Here is a 20,832-nt window from a genome sequence, read left to right as displayed (position 1 = left end):
TGTGTGTGTGTGTGTGTGTGTGTGTGTGTGTGTGTGTGTGTGTGTGTGTGTTTTCCTCAAAAAAACAAGCTAATTTATAAACTGATGATGGATCTCCCTTTTAGGGAGAAAAGGAAAAGACCCAGTTAAAATGAAGACAAAGAGATGACCATGGCCTCTCCCTGTGGCTCTCTATTTGGTTGGGAATGCAGGAATCAAAGTGAGATAATAGAAGTGGCATGTAGGGAGCAAAGAATTTTCCCAGTGGGCCCTACAAAGTTCCTGATGTAAGTGCCTGGATAGGCATTAGGTTACAACTAACCTTTGGGGCCAACAGCTGTAGCAGAAGAAAAGGTCTGATTGTGTTGAAAACAAATTCCATGATTGGCTATCACAGAGAAGATAGGATTCTACCCATCTTCCCATCTTTCAACCGACTGATCACAGAATTCTATGATCCATGGAATTCACATGATCCATAATGCCATGACCGCCCCCCCCAAAGGAGACCCAGTCCCTATTTTGCAGACTGATGCCCTGACGCACAAATCTTTTGTGAACACATTTTTGGGAGGAAAAGTACAAAAAAAAATTAATAGAGGCTGCTGTCTAAAGTACTGGAGTATGAAAAATGTTTTGTTTTTTTTTTCTTTTTTCTGATAATTAAGAGTCTTCTAAGTGCAGTTAGGTAGCACAGTAGATAGAGCACCGGGTCTGGAGTCAGGAAGATCTGTCTAATGAACAGGAGAAGCAAATGGCAAACCACTCCAGTATCGTTGTCAAGAAAACCCCAAATAGATCATGAAAAGTCAGACATGACTGAAATAACTGAACAAAAATAACAACAAGGGTCTTTTAAGATCCCATCCAAGAATTACCTTAGCTGAAGGGGAAAATTCAGGAGGTAAAGGTAAAGGAGGTTGTGGTAAGCAAGGATGTAAAAATAAAAAAGCACTCAACTGAATAACTGATGAAAATTAAAACCTTTTCTGATTCAGTGACTAATATAAATTTGTTGACATTTGCATTAACTGGAAAGAAAAAACTGTCAATGTTATAATATTCAGGAAATTCATAACATACTCACACTCAACATAGGAAACATCTGTAAATCACTGTCACAATTTAAATTTTCCCTTTTTTGCTTGCGACATTGTTTTCCGTGGAAATAAGCTTCACAGAAGTCATCATCACCACTACGTGCGGGTTTGCTTAACAGTTCCTACCAAATAAAGTTTAGGATTGTTTCAAAACATATGTAAATTGAACCAAGTTTTAAAATAGTTTAAAATGATCCTGCACCCAAATTAACAACAATGAAAAGTAATTTTGACTTGGAAATGCAGTATTTATGAAAGTTCACATTAAAAAAAGAAGAAAAACAGATCAAGTACCTTTTTTAAAATTATTCAATTTTATTTTATTTTCAACTCCAAATTCTCTCCCTCCCCTTCCCAACCCAATAATATTTTAATTCAATTTCACTTTATTTTCAGTTCCAAATTGTCTCCCTCCCCCCTCAATTTCCCCACTCAACAGCTACCTTTGCAACTACAGGTAACAGAAGAATTCTTAACCAAACAAGGGGCAAAGAAGATCACAAAGATAAAGAAATAATTTTGATTACATGAAATTAAAAAGCTTTTTTAGAAACAAAAATGAATCCAGCAAGAATAACAAAGGAGACTGCTGACTAGGGAAAAAAAAAATCTGTCAAATAATGGCCTGATGGTCATGACATATGAGACCAAAAGCCATTCCCCAGTAGATATACAGTCATAGGATATAAACAGTTCTCAAAAGAATTGCCAAATATTAACAACAATATGAAAGACTTCTCCAAAACACTAAAAAAGAGACAGAAATCTAAACAATGCCAAGGTTTTACCTCCTACCCAGAAAACTGGTGAAAGATGGCCTATGACACAACACTGCAGGAGCTACTGAAATATAGACACTACTGTGCTGTTGGTGGAACTATGAATTAGTCCAGCCACTCTGGAAAGCAAAGTAGAACTATGTGAAGGTGACAAAAATATTCATATACTTTGACCCAGAGATCTCACTGCTGAGCAAACACCGCATTGAGTCAGAACCCATTTAGAAAGACAAGCAGGTACCACATACACCAAAATATTCAAAGCAGCACATTTTGTAGTAGCAAATAATTAGAAACAAAGTCAATGCCACTGACTTGAGAATGGCTAAACCGACTGTGGTATATGAATGTAATAGGATAATACTGCAGCATAAGAAACAATGGCTATGAAGAATACTGAAAAGCATAAGAAAATTGATAAATTCTTGCAAAGAGAAATAAATAGAGATAACAAAAAACACAATGACAACATCAATGAAAAGAACAAAAAAAAGAAACTAAATGAAGTATAATCACAATGATCAAACTGAGCCATAAAGAAAGGATGAGAAAATGCACCTCCTTCCCCTCTTTGAAAAGGAGGGGGACCATGGGTATGGAATTCTGCATGTAATGTTAGACCTGGCTGACATGTAGGTTAGGGTGGCTGAACTGCATTTGTTTCTCTCTCTTTATTATCTGTTAAAGGGACAACTCTCTGGGAACTAGATAGGGATAGAAATTTAGAAATTGAGCTGCTAGAAAAACAAAAAATATCAGCAATTTTTTTTTTAAGAAAGGCAAGCTACAGTCATCTAGAAACTTTACTTATGCTTTGATCTTTGCAAATTCTAAATTAGAGAGATGTTTCTAGGGACGTTCACTGGGTAGAAATCATATCCAACTCTATAATTCTATAAAAAAAATTAGCTGACATTTATATAGCATATTAAGTTTTGCAAAGTGGTTTACATACATCATCACATTTAATCTTTCCCTGCTGTAATTCTGACCTCATTGCTACAATGATTCCCCTGCCTTCTCATCCAGGAATTTCCCTCAGCGCCTGGGGCTCTCTCTTTCAGGAACAACCCTCCACTATGCCAGCCCAATACTCCCATTGGGGATTTCCTTCTAGGAATGGCCCTGGCTGGCCATGCTTTACTCCCCTCCCAGATGTGCTTTTGACTCTTTGGACTTTGCCATCATACCCTCATATCCATACCTTCTACTACACACATTTCCAACTTCAGCTCTCTCTTTATGTCTTTCCACATTAGAATATAAATCCCATAAAGGGAAGGACTTTTTAAAAATTTGTATTTGTAACTCTAACACTTAGTATAGTGCTTGGCACATAGCCCTTGATTAATAACTGCTTGTTGTCTTGCCTGGCCTACAAGATAAGTACTGTAGATATCATTTCCACGCTATAAATAAGGAAACTGAGGCGTAAGGAGATTATCTAATTTTCCTAAGGTCACACAGCCAATGTCAGAGGCAGAATTTGAGTCCATATCATAAAGACCATCATTCTTTGCCTTATCATGCACATTAAATGTAACATTAAAACATCAGGGTGCATAATGTAGGATAGATATTGCCACATTCCATATAAATATAAAACACAGAAATCACTAATAAATATAATACTTAACTACAATTCGTACCTATTGGAATGTAGAATCCTCAGACTAATGGGTGAATATGCTTTCAGGTTAATTTACTGATTATCTTTCTCTTAAAAAGGCACTTTAAAAATGGTTGAGTTGGGGCAGCTAGGTGGCCCAGTGGATAGAGCACTGGTTCTGGAGTCAGGAGGAACTGAGTTCAAATCCGGTCTCAGACACATAAAAACTCACTAGCTATGTGACTCTGGGCAAGTCACTTAACCCCAATTGCCTCACTAAAAAAAAAAAAACCAAAAAAAATGGTTGAATGGAATGCAGCTTTTAAAAAATTTTTCCAAAGTCACATGTCTACTAGACCACTTTTCTCTCCTCAAAAACCATTACAGTTGTGAAAATGCAACATGGTTTTAAGTTATTAGTAATACTATCCCCAAAAACCACATGATACAAGAATGCTAAAATACAGAAAAGGGATCTTTTTTCTCCATAAGACATAATATATACTACAGTGGTCACAATACAATTCAATATCCTTGTGCAAACTTTAAAAATTACTCCATCATACAGTTATTCAATTTTTAAAAAATGGAACAAAATGCAGGAATTACTTGGGGAAAAATTAAAAACACTGAGCTTAAAAATATCAATACCACAGAGGAAGCTGGAGGGAGAGGGGGCAATACAAATTTGGAAAAGAAAGTAATGTTAAAAACAAAATATATCAACAAAAATAATATTTTTTAAAGGAACCAAAGGGGAAAAACTTACTAGGAACTCAAGCCAGTCATAAGAAATTACTTAAATACAGCAATAGGTAGAATACAATACAAGCACCTGAAGACAAGATTCAAAGGACACAATCAAAGATGGAAAGGTAATAGTATTCTTCACTAGGAGTCTGATTTGAGGTCTGATAAAAATTTGAGATTATCTAGGGTCAGGCAGGTTAAGAAATGCTAATCTTTCTTCTTTCCCATCCCTTTTTCATTCTTCCTCTAGCTTTCTCTCTCCCCTTTCCACTTAAATATTTGCTCTCTTCTTTCTTCTGAATTTCTTCTTTCTTAACTGGGTCCTGTTAGGGAACTGAAACATTTACTAAGTCTTAATGATATCCATTCTTAATTTTTAAAGTTTGTCTGGAGAAAAAATGGCTCTCTTAAACGTGTATTAATTTAACTTACTTATATTACATTTGTGAGGAAGTTAGGGGACTGGTATTCATAAAAGAGAGTTTAATTGACTTACCTGAAATCTCAAATTGAATCAGTGGCAAAATTAAGAAAGTAATATAAATTAAACTCTGTTAAGCACCTACTGTGCCAGGTGCCAAAGAAACAAAGACAAAAAAAATCTTTTGTCCTCAAGCAGCTTATAATCTACTGTGGGATTCCACATATACACAGTAAGTATACCTAAGGTAATTTGAGGGGGGAAAGAACATTAACAATTGGGAACCAGAGAAGTCAGGGAAACTTCAAAGAAATTATAGCAGGTAAGTTCAGTCTTGAAGGACAATTAAGATTCAAAAAGGCAGAGATAAAGAAGGAACATTTCAGGGACAGGGGTTAGCCCAATTAAATTAAATACGTAAAGGACTTATCTCCTAACCTCATACTCTAATAATCCATCATACTCCAGGTCTCCACCAACCGTAACAACAATACAATCCTTAAGACATTTGTGTGTTACTTACTTCCAACTTAGTATATTCATTGTGACATGCATGATATTTCAAATGCCACTCTATGGTAAAATTCACAGGTTCAGGACAGCTGAATGACTTAACTGTTTAGAAAGAAAGAATCTCATTTTAAATTAAAAAATATAAATTACAAACTCAAACTCAGTATTTTTTCAGTAATTTTGAAGTGTTTAATGTTTTAACTCAAAATCAACTTATTTAATCAAAAAAAAGTAAATAGCTTCAAGAAAACATTACAAAAACTTAAATGTTGCTAATGCATACTGTTAAGTCCAATGTGATAGTCAGGTACAACTTGTTATAAGGATAACTTATTTGATCCACCAAGTCTAATATCAACCCATAATTATTTTCTATGTTCTCTTCTGTACAGACACAGGTAGGGTGGCAGAAAACACAAAGTTCCTTCATTTATTGCTTCTTTTCTACTGAGGGAAAAAAATGACTAAGTCTTTGTAGATAAATACATAATAGAAGATTACAATCAAAGCACGCTGGCTGAAAGGAACCTTGGAGATCATCTAGTTCTTCATTTGACGGGTGAAAAAACTGAGAATAAGTGACCTACTCAACATTCCACAGCTAGCTAACGTCAAGGATGAGACTAGAATTCAGTTTTCCTTATTCTCAGTCTGGACAAATGTCCAGATTGGGGCTTTGCCTTGCTGCCTCTCCTAACAATATGCAATTGAAAGGAGAATACAAGTTGAAAAAAAAAAAGTCATCTCTGTTTTTTTTCAGATGATGAGATTATGACTAGGGGAACTGTGTGACTCTGGGAAAAATTCAGCCATGCAAATATTAAGATTTCCAACAAAATTAAAACATTATAAAGTTACTGAAAAAAAAAATGATTTTAGGAAAAAAGTCATTCCACTCACTGTTATACTTACTTTTAAGCTTGATCTCAGTAGAATTAAACATAGTTTTCCTAAATATTAATGGTCTTGATCCCTACAAAGAAAAAACAAAAATGTAATATTATATCCTAAAGACATTTAAAGAGATTATTATTTAAACTTTTCCTTCCCTACTTAACATTAAAGCATCTTTACATTACTACAGAACATATACAAAACTATAATCAGTAAACAGGTAAATAAGTGATCAGGAAATAAATACAGAAAAGATGGCTGCCTTGGTAGTTGTTTAGAGACAAAATTCAATTAATCAATAAACAATCATTAAGAGCCTACTTGGTGCCAGACACTGTGCAAAGATACTGCAAATTCAATTGTTTACCAGTTAACAGTAAGTCATAGCCCCAAGTACAAATGAGGAGAGACCCATTTGTGAAGAAGCATAGTTTATCAATCCAATTCTCCAACCCTCAGGACATGTTCTAAAAACTTTCTAGAGTAAAAGCCCATCTCCTTCAGATAATTATAAGGCTAAATAATACTAAACTAAGCCACAACAAATTAACTAATCTGATTCTTAATAAATGCTGATGACAAACTGAATTTTCCTTCTTTTTTGATAGGCAAGGGTGGCACAGTGGACATAGTAATGGACTTCAAGTAAGACCTGAGTTTGAATCATTTTTCTTATGTTTCCTAGCCACGTGAACCTGTGTAAGTTGATTAATGTGTCAATCCTAGCTTCATCATTTGTGACATGTGGCTAATACCTGCAGTACCCCCTTCAAAAGATCCTTATATGCAAAGGGGCTTAGCATAGAAAAGGTTTTGTAAATTTTAAAGCATCAAACATTTTTTCCATGAAGCCTGTATTTATTTAAGAGAAATCATAATCATACAGAGTAAACTTTAATTGTATACCACCCAATACATATATACATTATCTAATAACCTGATAATGTGCAAATTTTCTGCCCATCATTTTATGTGCTTGCCTTATTGAGCATTAGCACATAAATTGAAATGAATGGTATGGGTTATCTTTTTCATTATAAAGTCCAGCACATGAATCTTGGTTTTCTACAAGTCTACGCTAACAAACGACAATCTATGTGTGCCAGGTCTTAACAAAATTGGAAAGGCTTTCAAGTGTGACCTGGTAAAAAGTTAATGTAACTCAATCTAAAGAAGCCATTCACTACCAAAATCAGAACTAAAATTTTTTTTGTAAATTGTGAAGCGAAGGATAGGCAAGAGGCTTTCCTGCTGCAACACTTCCACCCCTCTTCAAGAAGGAGTTACCATATTACAATCCTTTATTTTAGCTTCCATTAGTTTAGCAGCATAAGAATATTTTATTATCCAGTCTGCTCACAAATTGTGTTTATTTAAAAAGGAAAGGTGGTGAGGATTTGAAAGGGAGCAGTATGTGGGGGACAAAATACTAAGAAAAATCTTTTCTTCAAACACACTCTCCCATTACGATCTCTAATTTTAACAGAGAATAATGTTTTATCAGTCACAATCCTAAAACCAATGGAGATGTGCAGTCAGTGGGCCCAAGTTCTGACTTAGTCCTGTCATGTTCTGACGTTGTTACTTACCCAGTCTAGGCCTGAGTTTCCTAATCCATAAAAGGAGGGGGTTAGACTGGATCTCTACTGTCACAGCTCTAAATCTTTGATCAGAAGGTTACCTAACAAATGATGAAATGTGTGTCCAGAGCAATTCAAGAAGTCATCTATTAAGACTTAGAGGATCTGCAATCTGAACTGGTGAAGGGAGTAAGTAACCACATGGATGAATTTAACTTTTGAAATGCTAAAAAAAAAATGTAATTGCTAACTGCTTAGACATTTACTGGTTCTATGAAAATGTATGTGACTGGTAAAAAGTGACTACTTCCTTTTTTTTTTTCCAGCCAAAGACAAGGTTTATTAAAGATCTGCCATATTAAGCAGACTGTTTAGGAATCTGAGCATCTGTGAGTTTGTAGCAGTAGCTAGATTATAAGAATCTGAGCAAGGGCCAGATTCTAAGAATCTGAGGACCTTAATGGAGACAAGATGGACCTTATATACAGAAAGAAAGTGGGAGAGATCTAGGAGTGGCCAAATAGTCTTCTGGGATTGTGAGGTAATAGAATGACAGGAACCTGGACCACGTGGCCAAGGGAGAATGGAGCCTAGCTAGGATTAAGGGTGGGAAGTGGCCAGGAGCCATAGTGAGGTAAAACAATGGAGGACTAGACTAAATTACCGTAACAGAATTGGGAGATTGAATGTAGCCACAAAGAAATGCCAGTTGATGGGATTCTAGCCTCAAGCGAAGGCCAGGGATTTGGCCATGTGGGAAAGTCCAGGGTTTTTCCTTTCTGGAGTCCAGATCCCAAACCCATCAGTCCCACTGTACTCTGTCTTGGTGTTTCAGGAGGGTTTGATTTTCTTTTATTCCTCCTGCAACTTTTGGCTAACATTAACCTCACCTGACCAAAACTTGCACCGGGTGATGAGGAAGGGACTAAATCCCAAAAAGGAAAAAACCCTGTTCTTTCCCACTTGGCCAAATCTCTAGCATTTGCCTGAGGCTATAATCCCAACAATTGGCCTTTCTTTGTGGCTACACCCAATCTTCCAATTCTGTTACCCTTAACCTAGCCTAGCCCTCCCTATGGCCCTTGGCCATTTTCCACACTTAATCCTAGCTAGGCTCCACTGTCCAGGTCCCAGGTGTCCAGTTCCCCCCAGTTTACTGGCCACTCCCATTCAGATCTTCCTGAGACCCCTCCCTCCAGTCACCCCAAACTACTTGCCCACTCCTAGATCCCTCCCACAGTCTTTCTGTATATAAGGTCCATCTTGTCTCCATTAAGGTGCTGATTCCTAAAATCTAGCCACTGCTCAGATTCTTAGAATCTAGCCAATACTTGCAGACTCCTAGATTCCTCAAGAGTCTGGAAATATGGCAGATCTTTAATAAACCATGTTTTTGGCTGAAAGAAGGCATGGGTCGAATTTTTTCAGGCAGGACCCGTGTGTCGCGATCATGGGGTCCCAGAACCCCTAAACCTCTAGACCTCATCAGAAGGATGTAAAAATTCACTTAAGAATCTCAAGTGCTCCTGACGCTACTTCCCCTTGCATTTGTTTATTTTCACCCCACCTTCCTGCATATTTTCACATCTGGACAAATGACCTGTGTCTTATAATATCTGTAATTATAGTGTCTTATAATATCTGTATATACCTTGAAAGCAGATACTTACGTTACCTTGTCTCCAAGCATACTTCAACACAACTAAAGATCCACAATTTTATCATTTTGAGTATTCTTTCCACCTTCAACATCCCCTCAGCCCCTTAGTACAGAGTTATATAAGCTGTTGCTGCAATAAAAAATAGACACCAGAGATACCATCATGCCTACTGTTGGGTAATGAACCACAATGAATTTAACTAGGCAGGTTTGTGCATGACAGATCAATGATACTGAAAGCCCTTCTTTTAACCTCAAAAGGACCTACCTAGAAGAGGTCCTGGTGGAATAATCTTTCAGGAATATAAGGTCACCTCCATCCCATGAAAAGACAAGTTAGGAACTCTGTGGAGCATGAAAATATTTAATAAATACTATCTGAAGTTGACTGAGCCACACAGAAAAGAATACAGGAGTTAGAAGAAATCCTCCACATAAAAAAAAGTCTTGCAAATTCTTAATGAGAGTTATCATGTGCCCCCTCAGTCTTTTCTAGGCAAAACATTCCCAATTCCTTCAACAAATCCTCAGATGGCAACGCCCTCGACATCCTTCACCAGTGCTTACTTAGCACAGTGCTGGCACATAGTAGGTGCTAAATAAATGTTTACTGACTGAATGACTGGTCACACTCCTCTGGTGCTCTATGTATTATTAAAGCCCTACATTTCAGGAAGAAATACTGCCCAATACTGAAAACAATAGTACAGATGTGCTTTGGGCATGGGCAAGGTATGCTAAGAGTATCACACTCAGTAGCAGTGGCCTTCCTACTTGATGGCCACATCGTATCTCTGAAAATAGCCTTCTATCTTTTTCAGATGAACTCCTATCTGGAACCCCACTCTTTGTGATCACTGCTTCCTTTTCTAAAATACTATAACATTTTAATTATATGCTTCAGCATTTTTCAAGGAATAGAATTCAAGCTAACTGACCTGCATTGTTATCCCTTTTTGACATCAGGATATGTTTTTCTTCTCTCCTACAGCACCTCATCCAAAATAACTAAAGACATCTTGGTTGTCTTCAGCATTTCTAAGTACCTACAGTTAATTCTGAGCTTTGACATTCCTAATAGTATTTTTATAGAAACATGTCACACTTTTCATTCATTCTCATTTTCTCTGATGAGTTTCAAAGAACTAAGAGCAAAAAGAGGCCTTGAAGGCTGTCTTCATGTTAAAGATGAGGAAACTGAGACTTAGCAAAGTTAAGTGACCTATCTTCATAAAGCCACACAGGTACCTAGTAAGCATCAGAACTAGGTCGTCTAACACCAGTCACGACTTGTTCCTCTGTACTACAGTCTCCAAGATCTTTACACATAAACTTCCTCTTTTTTTCCTCATTGAAATTATCTTTGTCTTCAATTGACTTCAATCCTCTGTTCCTGGACTATGTGCCTCTGCAGGGTTTTAATGCACAAGATCCTATCTATCCTGTCTAAATCCTTCTAAATTGGCTCTACCATGGATATAGGTCAGACTACACCTAGCTTTCCTGTCCTCTCCCAAATTCTAAGGTGGAATGGTCACTCCTCCCAAAGGTTCTCAGCATTTCTACTTCAGCAACCAGTTCCTTCTACTTGGTAAGAATCAAGTTCAGAATAAAAGTTCCACTTGGTGACTCCTACATCCTTTGAAGGATAAAATCGTCTTTGAGAAACCAAGAAATCATTAGCTGCTCTGTTTAGGCAGCTGGTGCAAAGTGGATAGAGTGCCAGGCCTGCAGTCAAGAAGACCTGTTCAAATCTGGCCTCAGACACTTATTAGCTGTGCGACCTTGGACAAGTCACAACTTCTATTTGCCTTACTTTTCCTTATCTGTAAGATGGGAATAATAATAGCATCTATCTCCCAGAGTGGTTGTGAGGATCAAATGAGATAATAATTGTAAAGCTCTTAGCATAGCGCCTGTCACATAGTAAATGCTTTACAAACATAGGCTATTATTATTAGCTATTATTGTTTTGGGCAGGGATACACCTCCAAACAGACGTCTAGACAGTTAAAATCCCCCATCCCTATTTATCTGATGGCTTTATTTGTTGTCTGAATGCCAAACGTGTGCTTGCCTAAAAGACTATTTTATGGGCAAGGTTTACAGGGCAAGTATTCACATGGTGGTCAGAAGGACACTTTCAAGGTCTCTCTGAAGAACTTTGGAATTGATTACATGATATGAGAAACACTGGGACAGGACTGTGAATGGCGTGCCCTCATCAGAGAAGGTGCTGTGCTCTATGAGCAAAGCAGAAATGAAGTAGCTCAAAAGAAATGAGAGATGCGCAAATTTAGAGAATCCACCCCAAATGTTCACATGGACTATTTGTGCCCAACCTGTGGTAGAATATGCTGAGCTCGTATTGGTCTGATCAGTCACAGTCTTACAAACTGTAACTTGACTCGAGCACAGGGATGTCATCTGGTCTTCTTCAAGAATGAAGGACAACAAACAATCTGTTTCCCAAACTAATCTATACCCCAATGATGATATTCTTCTGTTCCTGCCTCCACTGATTTTCACCCAAATGTCCTGTACCATGTATCACCCTTCTAGTTCCTAGATTTACCTAAATACGTCCTCTTAATATATGTGTTGTACCAACTCTCCCACCCAAATTCTTGCCTATCCTGTTCTAGTTGAATAGGAAATATCGTAACACCTTTTCAAAGTCATATTCTAGTCAAAGGTTCTATCCCATATCTCAGTGATACCTTTGATATCAAATGTTTCTCCTTATGTTAGGATCTCTAATTTGCTTTTTTTGTCATCAATACTTTGGGCACATGTGTATGTATATCTAAGGACATCAGTTTTATTGGGGCTTTCATTTTTTTTCAAAAGTATTATGCATGAGTTTTATTGCTGCTTCTTTTGTGGATTTTGCTTCTTGTGAGCTTCTGGGCATCTCTACAGCTATTACTCTTCCTATAAATGTAGCTTTTATGTGTGGTATAGCTGCTTTAGAGTGAGGGGAACTGGTAGATAAACGAACTGGACTAAGGGCCAAGGATTTCTTGATTGCTCTGTAATGGCAATCTCTGTATCTTCCATCAAGGAGTCATTAATCACTGCTACAAATTGTTTCTTCCCAGACTGAATGAGCTCACATCTAATTTAAACTTTGAACCCACAGCACCATCCCTTGGAGGCCAAATAGCTGTTTCAACCTTAAAAGAGCATACATAGTTCCCCTCCCTATTCAGAAGGCACCTCATATCTAATGTTCAGCTACAAATGACCCTTCAGTTCCTTCAGTGATCCTTCTTCCCTTTCTTTGTGACTGTATACTTCATTAGTATTAAATTACTTCCGACCTTATTTCTAATTTGTTATATAAATGACAGAACTTAACACAATTAAGAACAGGAATTTATTTTTCCCTCAAAGTTAAATAGCAAATTAACACCCCTACTTTAAGAATTCATTACTTAGGTTTATAAGAAGTAATTAACTAGGAAGTAAGTGGCACTCTATACTTAACAAAGTTTATGATTCTATAGAAACACTGCAGAGGCAGATGAAAAATAGAAATAGAATACTCATGAGCCATTTTCCTTCCTCCTCTCTAATGCAATGATAGCTCTATTTTACTCTGATAGCTTTAAGCAGTAAGAAAGTCTTCTAACTTCTAGAAGTATATTCACAGTCTAGTTGAGGATATTTCCATCACTTTCAGAGCTTGGTGAAATCAGGTCAAAACAACACACTAATGCATCTCCCACGGAGAGAATACTACTATCATCAAACTACTGCTTCAGTCATTTGATGCAGGAAAAGCGAGAGATAACCATCTTTTCTTCCTGCCCTGTCTGCTTCTCTCCTGAAAGAATTTCCCATAACTCTACCCCTTCCTTTTTCAACTATTTTATAATCACTACCCTCCTACACATTTCCTATCCCTATGTTTTTTTTTATGGTGTTCCCTTGTAGAGAACATCTTCACCTACTCACCCTACAATTTAACCCTAACTTTCAAACACTCCCTCGAAACCTTTTCCTGTACTTTTGTATGTTCTGAAAGAGTGATATGGTCACAATCTATAAGTAAATTGTACATTGATTAAAAGTCAGTCAACAATCACATTTAACTGTGTGCCAGACACTAAACAAAACATACAAGTAAATTAATTTGTAGTCCTACCAGTTCAGATCCCTCAGATTTATCATCGGTGTGACCTGCAGCAAGTCATTTCACTGGACCCCAATGTCCTCATCTGTAAAATGATGAGGTTGGACTGGATGTCTTCCAAGAACCTTTCCAGCTTTAAATCTGCGATCCTAAAACCCCCCGTATGAGAACTCCCATCACTAACCTATGATTTAGTAAATAATTCCTAAGGAATCACTTAAAGAGGTCAAGGAAATGGGGCAGCTAGGTGATGCTGTGGATAGAGTACAGGCCCTGGAGTCAGGAGGACCCGAGGTCAAACTACACGTAACACTCACTACCTGTGTGACTCTAGGCAAGTCACAACCCCAATTGCCTCACCAAAAAAAAAAAAAAAAAGAGGCAAAGTAATTTCCTGTAGGCACTATGGTACAACGCTAGATTTGCACTAAGAACCTAGGTTCAAATCCCAGTTCCACTATCTGTATGACCTTGGGAAAGTCACTTAAACTTTGTCTCAGTGAATCACCTGTAAGATTAAGGAACTGAATTAGATGGCCTTTAATGTTCCTTCTAATTCTAAATCTATGATCCCATCATCTGTTTAGGGTCACAAAGTAACCCATTAGCAGCTTGACATGCTTAGCCTTCTAACCGTAGGTATCCCTGCCTTAAATCTCTGATCACTACAATTCATCTTCAGCTTAAAAAGTCATTTATCTAGAGTCTGCCCAGGTCACACTCTCTCTACCCTCCCACCCCCTGCTTCAGTGGCTCCCTATTACCTCCAGAATCAAATACAAAATCCTCTGTCATTTAAAGCTCTTCCTAACCTGGATCCATCCTACCCTTCCAGTGTACCTAAATCGTTGTTCAGTAGTATCTGACTCTTCATGACCCCTGTATGGGGTTTTCCTTGCAAAAATACTGTGGTTTGCCATTTCCTTTTCCAGCAGATTAAAGCAATAGAGGTTAAGTGACTTGCTCAGGATCACAAAGCTAGAGAGTGTCTGAGGTCACATTTGAATTCAGGTCGTCCTGACTCCAGGCCCAGAGCTCTATCCACTGAACCACCTAGCTACCTCTTCCTACACTTTACTCCCCTCCCTCTACTCTAAAATCCAGCTTCCCTGGCCTAAGTACTGGCAGTTTGTCAAACAAGACCCTTCACCCTCTCTCTCTCTCTCCGTGCCCCTGTACCGGCTGCTCCCCATGCCTGGAACACTCTGCCCCCTTACCTACGTCTCCCTTGGCTTCCTTCAAGACTCCACCTTCTGCTGAAGGCCTTTCCGGGCTCCTCTAAGCTGCTAAAGCCTTCCCTTTTAAATTATCTTCTATCTAGTTGGTATGCTTATATACATATACAGGTACTATACGAACTTAGTTATTTGCATGTTGTATCCCCCATTCGAATTCGAGCTCCTTGATGCCCAAGGAGCTAGGGGCTGGGTTTGGTTTTTTGCTTTTCTTGACGTCTCCAGCACTTAGCACACAGTGACTGGCGCAAAGTAAGCTCTCCGTAGATAAATAAATGCTGGTTGGCAGCCAGAAGCTAGGTGTGAGTACATCTTCCTGAATCCAAGCCCAGCACTCCGCAAAACAACAAACAAAACCCTTCCTATTGTCTTGCTGTCCCTGAAGCTGTGGCAGGCAACGGAGGCTTTAAAGCCCTGGCCAGGGGTGTGTCGTCCTCTTCGCCCGGTTTCGCAGCAGAAGCCGCCGCCCCCTCCAGACGCAACTCAGAGACCCCGAGGTGCAAGCGGGCAACTGGGGAGTCGGGGGCACGTCGGCCCCTCTCACACCACACCCACCCGCGCGGGTCCGAGGGGGAGGGCTCCGGTCTGTCCCCGCCCGTCCGTCCAAGGGCGACCCCCCACAAGGAGGCCTTGGCTCTGACGTTAGAAGAGGGGGTGGGGGGGGCTGGGCTGAGCGCCAGCGGCTGGCGGAGGCCCGGAGGGTGCCGCGTCCGGCCCCGGGCTTCGCCTCCCGGGGACGCCACTTACGTTGCTGACGGTCACTGCCCAGCTCCCTGGCTCCGGGGCGGCCCCCGCGCTCCCGCACAGCCAGCAGAGGACGAAGGGCAGCAGCGGGGGCCGGTGGGGCGAGCAGCGGCGGCGGAAAAGGGGACGGGGGCCGCGGCTGTCCGGGTCAGGCTCGGGGAACTGCTGCCCCTGGTGTCGGCAGGCGGCGGCCATGTTGATGCAGAGGCCTCACCTGCTGCCCGCGTGACGCCCGCTCCTCCCCCCTGACCCCGCCCCCTCGGGCCCTTACCTGCCACGCGGCGGCCCCGCCCCTTGACCCGCCCGCCGCCTTCTGGAGGGACTGGAGGGAAGGCAGAGGGGGGCGGAGGGGGGCGGAGGGGGGCGGAAGCTGCGTCCGGAGAGCCCGCTGCTGGGGGAGGCTGGGAGGAAACCGCGGTCCGTGAGGGCCGGACTTGCAGTAGGCCCCGGCCCGACATGCCGACCCTCTAGGTGAGGTTTCTAAATTGGATGACTGACGGGGGTGAGATTCTAAGAAACTGTCAAGATGGGAGTGAGAGCAAGACCCTGGATGGACGCCCTGAGAGCACGAAGAAGACCCTGCCCGGCCCGGCCCGGCCCGGAGGGACGCGATTTCTGCGGCCGGACAACGGGAGCGGCGAGTACGGGGCGTCCCAAAAATCTGAGTGCGAGTTCAGGCTGTCAGAGCTTGGTTTTAAAAGCTCAGTAGAAAACTATTAAAGTTTAAAACCAAACTCAGACCCCCTGCCTCTAGATTGAAAATGGAACAACAATGGTGGTGGTACTAGTAGTAGTAGTAGTACTAGTAGTAGTAGTAGTAGTAGTGGTAGTAGTAGTAGTAGTAGTATGATGGCTCAGTGCCTCTAGATTGACAAAATTGGGACGCCAATAGTAGTAGTAAAAGTAATGATAATAATAAAGTGGTTTTCCAGCTAGCACTCAGAATTTGCAAGAAGCAAAGAATTGGAATCAGGTCCGGTGTCTGGGCCTCCTGCATCACCGCTTCTGTATTTGCTTAAAGAAAAAAAAAAAAAAAACAAAAAGCCTGCTGCTTCCTAAACGGAGAGTCTGACTTCGCAGGCCCTATCCCTACATTAAAACTCTTTGAATTTCCGTATGGATTTTGCGGAAACATGGCCAATGGTCAGGGTTGTAGGTGATTGCAGAAAGTGGCACAGGGTGAAAAAGAGCAGACAGTAAAAATGGTGATTGCTGGAGGGCATGAATGACACGAATGCTGACAAGAGCGGTATAAGAACTGAAAAGGGAAAGGTTAGAAAGCAGAACTTCAACTCAGCAAGCATTTTAAGTGCCATCTAATATTGCCAAGGTACTGCTAGGAGCTGGGGAGAAAAAGACCAAAGGAAAAACCATTCACCGATATCTCTGTAAGACTGATTTTAGATTTTTTGGTGAAATTTGCTTTTTTGTTGTTTTTGCAGGACTGAATATTTGAATAAGTGCAAAAACATCATGTAAATGTACGTTAGTAAGAAGGGTTAATTGCACCCTTATAAACGAATAGCCGAACTTCACATGTACACTTGTCCCTACCCCTCCCCCCCAAAAAAACTGTAGCTTGGCTTCCCATCTACCTACCTTTCTTGCTTCCTGTCTACCCTATTTTTCCCTATGTGTTTCTTCATCCAGCCACTGATTTAATTCACTCCTTACTCCATGGCAAGGCTAATCCCTCCATCCCTACTCAGGATTCATCTCCTTTGTCAACTATCCCCTCTTCCCTTTCCAAAGGCTACTTCCTCTTAGCCTAAAAGGTCTTTCTTATTTGTTTCATTAGTTGCTTATTTGCTTATTTGTTTGTTTGTTTATTTACTTATTTATGTCTGGTTGTCTGATTTCATTTCATTCTAGGTGTAGAAACTCACTCTACTGGTATTGCTGGGCAATCCATCTGTAATTTATTTAAGAGAGTTGCCTGACCGACAAACGTCCATAGAACCAGTTTCTTGTATGTGTCAGAGGCAGGACTTGAACCCAGGTCTTCCTGACTCGAATGCTGGCCCTCTGTCCATTAATTATGCTGTCTCTCTAATATTTAAACAACAAAGACAAAAACTTCTTTTGACCTGGCTACCAGAACTGGTTCTCATTCTTTCTTTCACAGACTACTTTCCCTTCACCACCAGGCATTCTGAGAGTAGTTAGTATCTCTTAGTTTTGTCCACTTTCTAACAAACCATTTTCTGTTTAAACTCTTGTATTCTGACTTCCACCCAAACCAATTTAACAAACCTTCCATCTTAAAATATGATCAATTCAGTTCATCAAATGTTTATTATGTCAACTATGAGCAAAGCATGTTCTACCAATAACATCCTTTTTTCTTTTTATATTATGAATTTAACACCAAATGGTCATTTTCACATACAAAGTAGAATAGAAAAAGAGGATCGTACATGAAAATGTATATTTTTGTTTGTAATTTGTATCCCCAGTGCTTAGTGCAGTGCCTGGCATATAGTAAGCTTAATTTTCCTTTAGGCATATAGTAAATTCAACATATAACCTTCAAAGCTGTACTATTTATCCGTGCTTCCTTCTGGCCTTTCTTCTTTTCTCTTGTGTAAATTTTTAAAAATGCTTCAATGACCCTCTTTTCTTTTTCTTTTTTGTTTTAGCATCTCTCTCCCATCATTCCCACCCTCAGCCCCTACAACTGAATAAAAACTAAACCCACGTAACAAATATGTATAATCAAGAAAGACATCTTCCCTCACTGGCTGTGACTGAAAATAAATGCCTCTTTCTCCGTCCTGGGTTCATTTCTTCTTTGTAACATGTTTCTTCATGGCTCCTCTGAAGTAGTGGTTGCCCATTCCATATGTCAAGAGTTCTTAATTTTTTCAAAATTGTTTTCCTTTACAATGTTATTCTTGAATAAATTGTTCTTCTGGTTCTATTCACTTCATTCTGCCCAAGTTCGCAAAAAATTTTCCCAGTTTCCTTCAAAAACCATCTTTTTCAACATATAAATCACCAATCACTGCAACACTATTGCAGCTATGGGTAAGAGATATATTCTTTTTAAAATTCTTTTTATTTTACATTAAATATCTCCTAATTACATGTAAAAAATAATCTTTTTTAAAACTTTGAGTTTTAAATTCTCTTTATCCCTCCCTCTCACCCCTCCTTCCCATCTTGAAAAAGCAAACAATTTGATATCTATTATACATGTTAAGAGGGCAGCTCAGTAGCACAGTGGACAGAGTACCAGGCCTAGAGCGAGGAGGATTCATCTTCCTGAGTTAAAAACCTAGCTTCAGATATATAATAGTGGTGTGACTGTGGTCAAGTCACTTAACCCTGTTTGCCTCAGTTCCTTATCTGTACAATGAGCTGGAGAAGGAAATGGCAAACCACTCTAGTAACTATCCCCCCCCCCAAAAATGGGGTCATGAAGAGTCAGACATGAGACTGAAAAATGGCTCAACAATAACTTCTTGATTCCAGGCCAGCACTACCTAGATGCCCCTTATACTTGACTTAGATGTAAAAGATCCCATCATAAATAAACAGGAGTAATGAATGAATGAAATACCTCCCACAACTATGGACAGAGGTAGAGTTCATGAGTATTTTTATAAATATAGTTCACATTCTCTTCTGATGCTTCAATATGGAAGTGAACTTGGTTTCTCAAATGATATGTCAATTAAGTACACTGTCTAATAGGTCCTACCCATCTGGAAAGGCTTTGACTGTGTTTCTGATGAAAGACAGACTGAAGAACATCCTAATACAGTTTAGGAGGCCTAGCAGAGGTTTGGTTTTTTTGCTCCTAACAACTCATTAAACCATCTGTATTAAGGTATGCCGAGCTTACAATTGCATCAAAATGAAACTGAATCCTTGAAGTATTGGAGTATATAAATACATTGTAATATAGTAGGAAAAATATTGAACTTGGGATCAGAAGACTAACTTCCAGCTTGGGATTATTTAATGACCAACTTAACCTTGAGCAAATGGCCTTCACTGTCTCATTTTCAATTTTCTCATCTGTAAAATGGAGATAATAATACTCATACTACCAACTCTACAGGGTCATTATTATAAGTACCAAATGAAATAATGTATATAAAGCATTTTTTGAACTCTGAAGCATTGTATTATTAAGTATTATGCTATCTAATAAATTAAGAAGTGGAAGTACAAGAAATTTATATGACTTAACCAGGGTCAAAATTCTTTCCAGAAACTGACCCTTAGGTTCTCAGGCCAGAGTTTTTTATTTTTTTCCCCAGCAGATCTCATTACCACTAATAGGAAGATAAGCCATAAATCAAGAGTAGCAATGGATTTTCCTTATCACTGCATCTGGAACAAAGGTATAGTCAAGAACATGGAATATTATAAGACATTGCAATTTAATACTGCTAATTGTAGATGTCCTTATAACCTGACTCTCCCAAAGAAGATAGGCACTACTTTCTATGGGAAGTTATATTTTTTCCTAAAAAAAAAACCAGTTGATTTTTGTTTGTTTTATGATGGGAGTGGTTTTATTTATTGCATAGAAACCTTGAAAGATTTTCAAGCTTTGTGGGCTTAGTTATAACTAAGAAGAAATTGTTCAGTTACCAAATTATATGTAGCTTCTGGTAAACTTGAGGAAAAACTCATATATAAGAATTTTAAAATACCATATACCATGATTACCATGATTTTTAATGTGTTTACATTTGTTATTGATTTTAAAGTACTTAGTTGAAAGAAGATGCCTAAAAATGGTAGATTAAATCAAATGAAATAGTATGTCAAATACTATGCAAACCTCAAGAGACTACATAAAGTCTAGCTTTTATTATTAAATTCTGGACCTAGCCAGCACTGCCATTTGAAGACACAATTTCAGCAGTAAGGGAAGTACTTTTAAGGCAATTTCAGGTCGAGTACCAGCTAATGACCAGTGGCGGGGACCCTGCAGCTTTAAGGAAAATTATTTCACATAAATATCAGAGTCACTCTGTGGTAGGCAACTCACATATTTCATTTTCTTCCTGAATAATTAATATAATTACAGGTTGTCTTTCTGTAAGCTTGAGGGAGGAAGCACTCGATCCACATTACCTAGGGAAGAGAACACAGAGATTACAGAAGACACTTTTTTTTTCATTTAGTTAGGATAAAAACTGTCAGTCCAACTATAGTTTTACTTAAATTCTGTCTTCAGAACTCATCATCTAATTGTAGACAATCAAAAGCTGACCATCTCAAAATTTCTTTCCACTGTTAGTATTCTGTAAGTCCATGACTTCTAACATACATAATACACAAAGGTGGTATTTCTTAGACTTGCAGTGATAGCTCAGATTTCATGCAGTTTTAATTACAATAGTATATTTTCAATTATTTCCCTAACCTAAGGAGCAATTGTTTAACCTCCATACCAATAACTCCTCAGAT

The 20,832-nt window shown here is 39.1% G+C and overlaps 1 protein-coding gene across 1 annotated transcript in view; it reads right to left on the bottom strand.

Annotated features, from left to right (window-relative positions):
- TMEM87B (transmembrane protein 87B) overlaps positions 1-15,860 on the bottom strand; it is a 50,244-nt gene extending 34,384 nt beyond the window's left edge. Inside the window, exons 1-5 of the mRNA XM_027853861.1 lie at positions 15,612-15,860; positions 15,406-15,573; positions 6,064-6,124; positions 5,162-5,253; positions 1,067-1,201 (exon numbers count right to left, since the gene is read on the bottom strand). Of these exons, the coding sequence (XP_027709662.1) occupies positions 1,067-1,201; positions 5,162-5,253; positions 6,064-6,124; positions 15,406-15,573; positions 15,612-15,860 (705 nt within the window). The remainder of the gene's footprint in view (positions 1-1,066; positions 1,202-5,161; positions 5,254-6,063; positions 6,125-15,405; positions 15,574-15,611) is intronic.
- Positions 15,861-20,832: the final 4,972 nt, after the last annotated feature.

This window comes from Vombatus ursinus, unplaced genomic scaffold (assembly GCF_900497805.2).
Source record: "Vombatus ursinus unplaced genomic scaffold, bare-nosed wombat genome assembly UNPS02010219.1, whole genome shotgun sequence".
NCBI lineage: Eukaryota > Metazoa > Chordata > Mammalia > Diprotodontia > Vombatidae > Vombatus > Vombatus ursinus.
The sequence above is the reverse complement of the archived record's forward strand: the minus strand, read 5'-3'. Positions and strand labels throughout refer to the sequence as shown.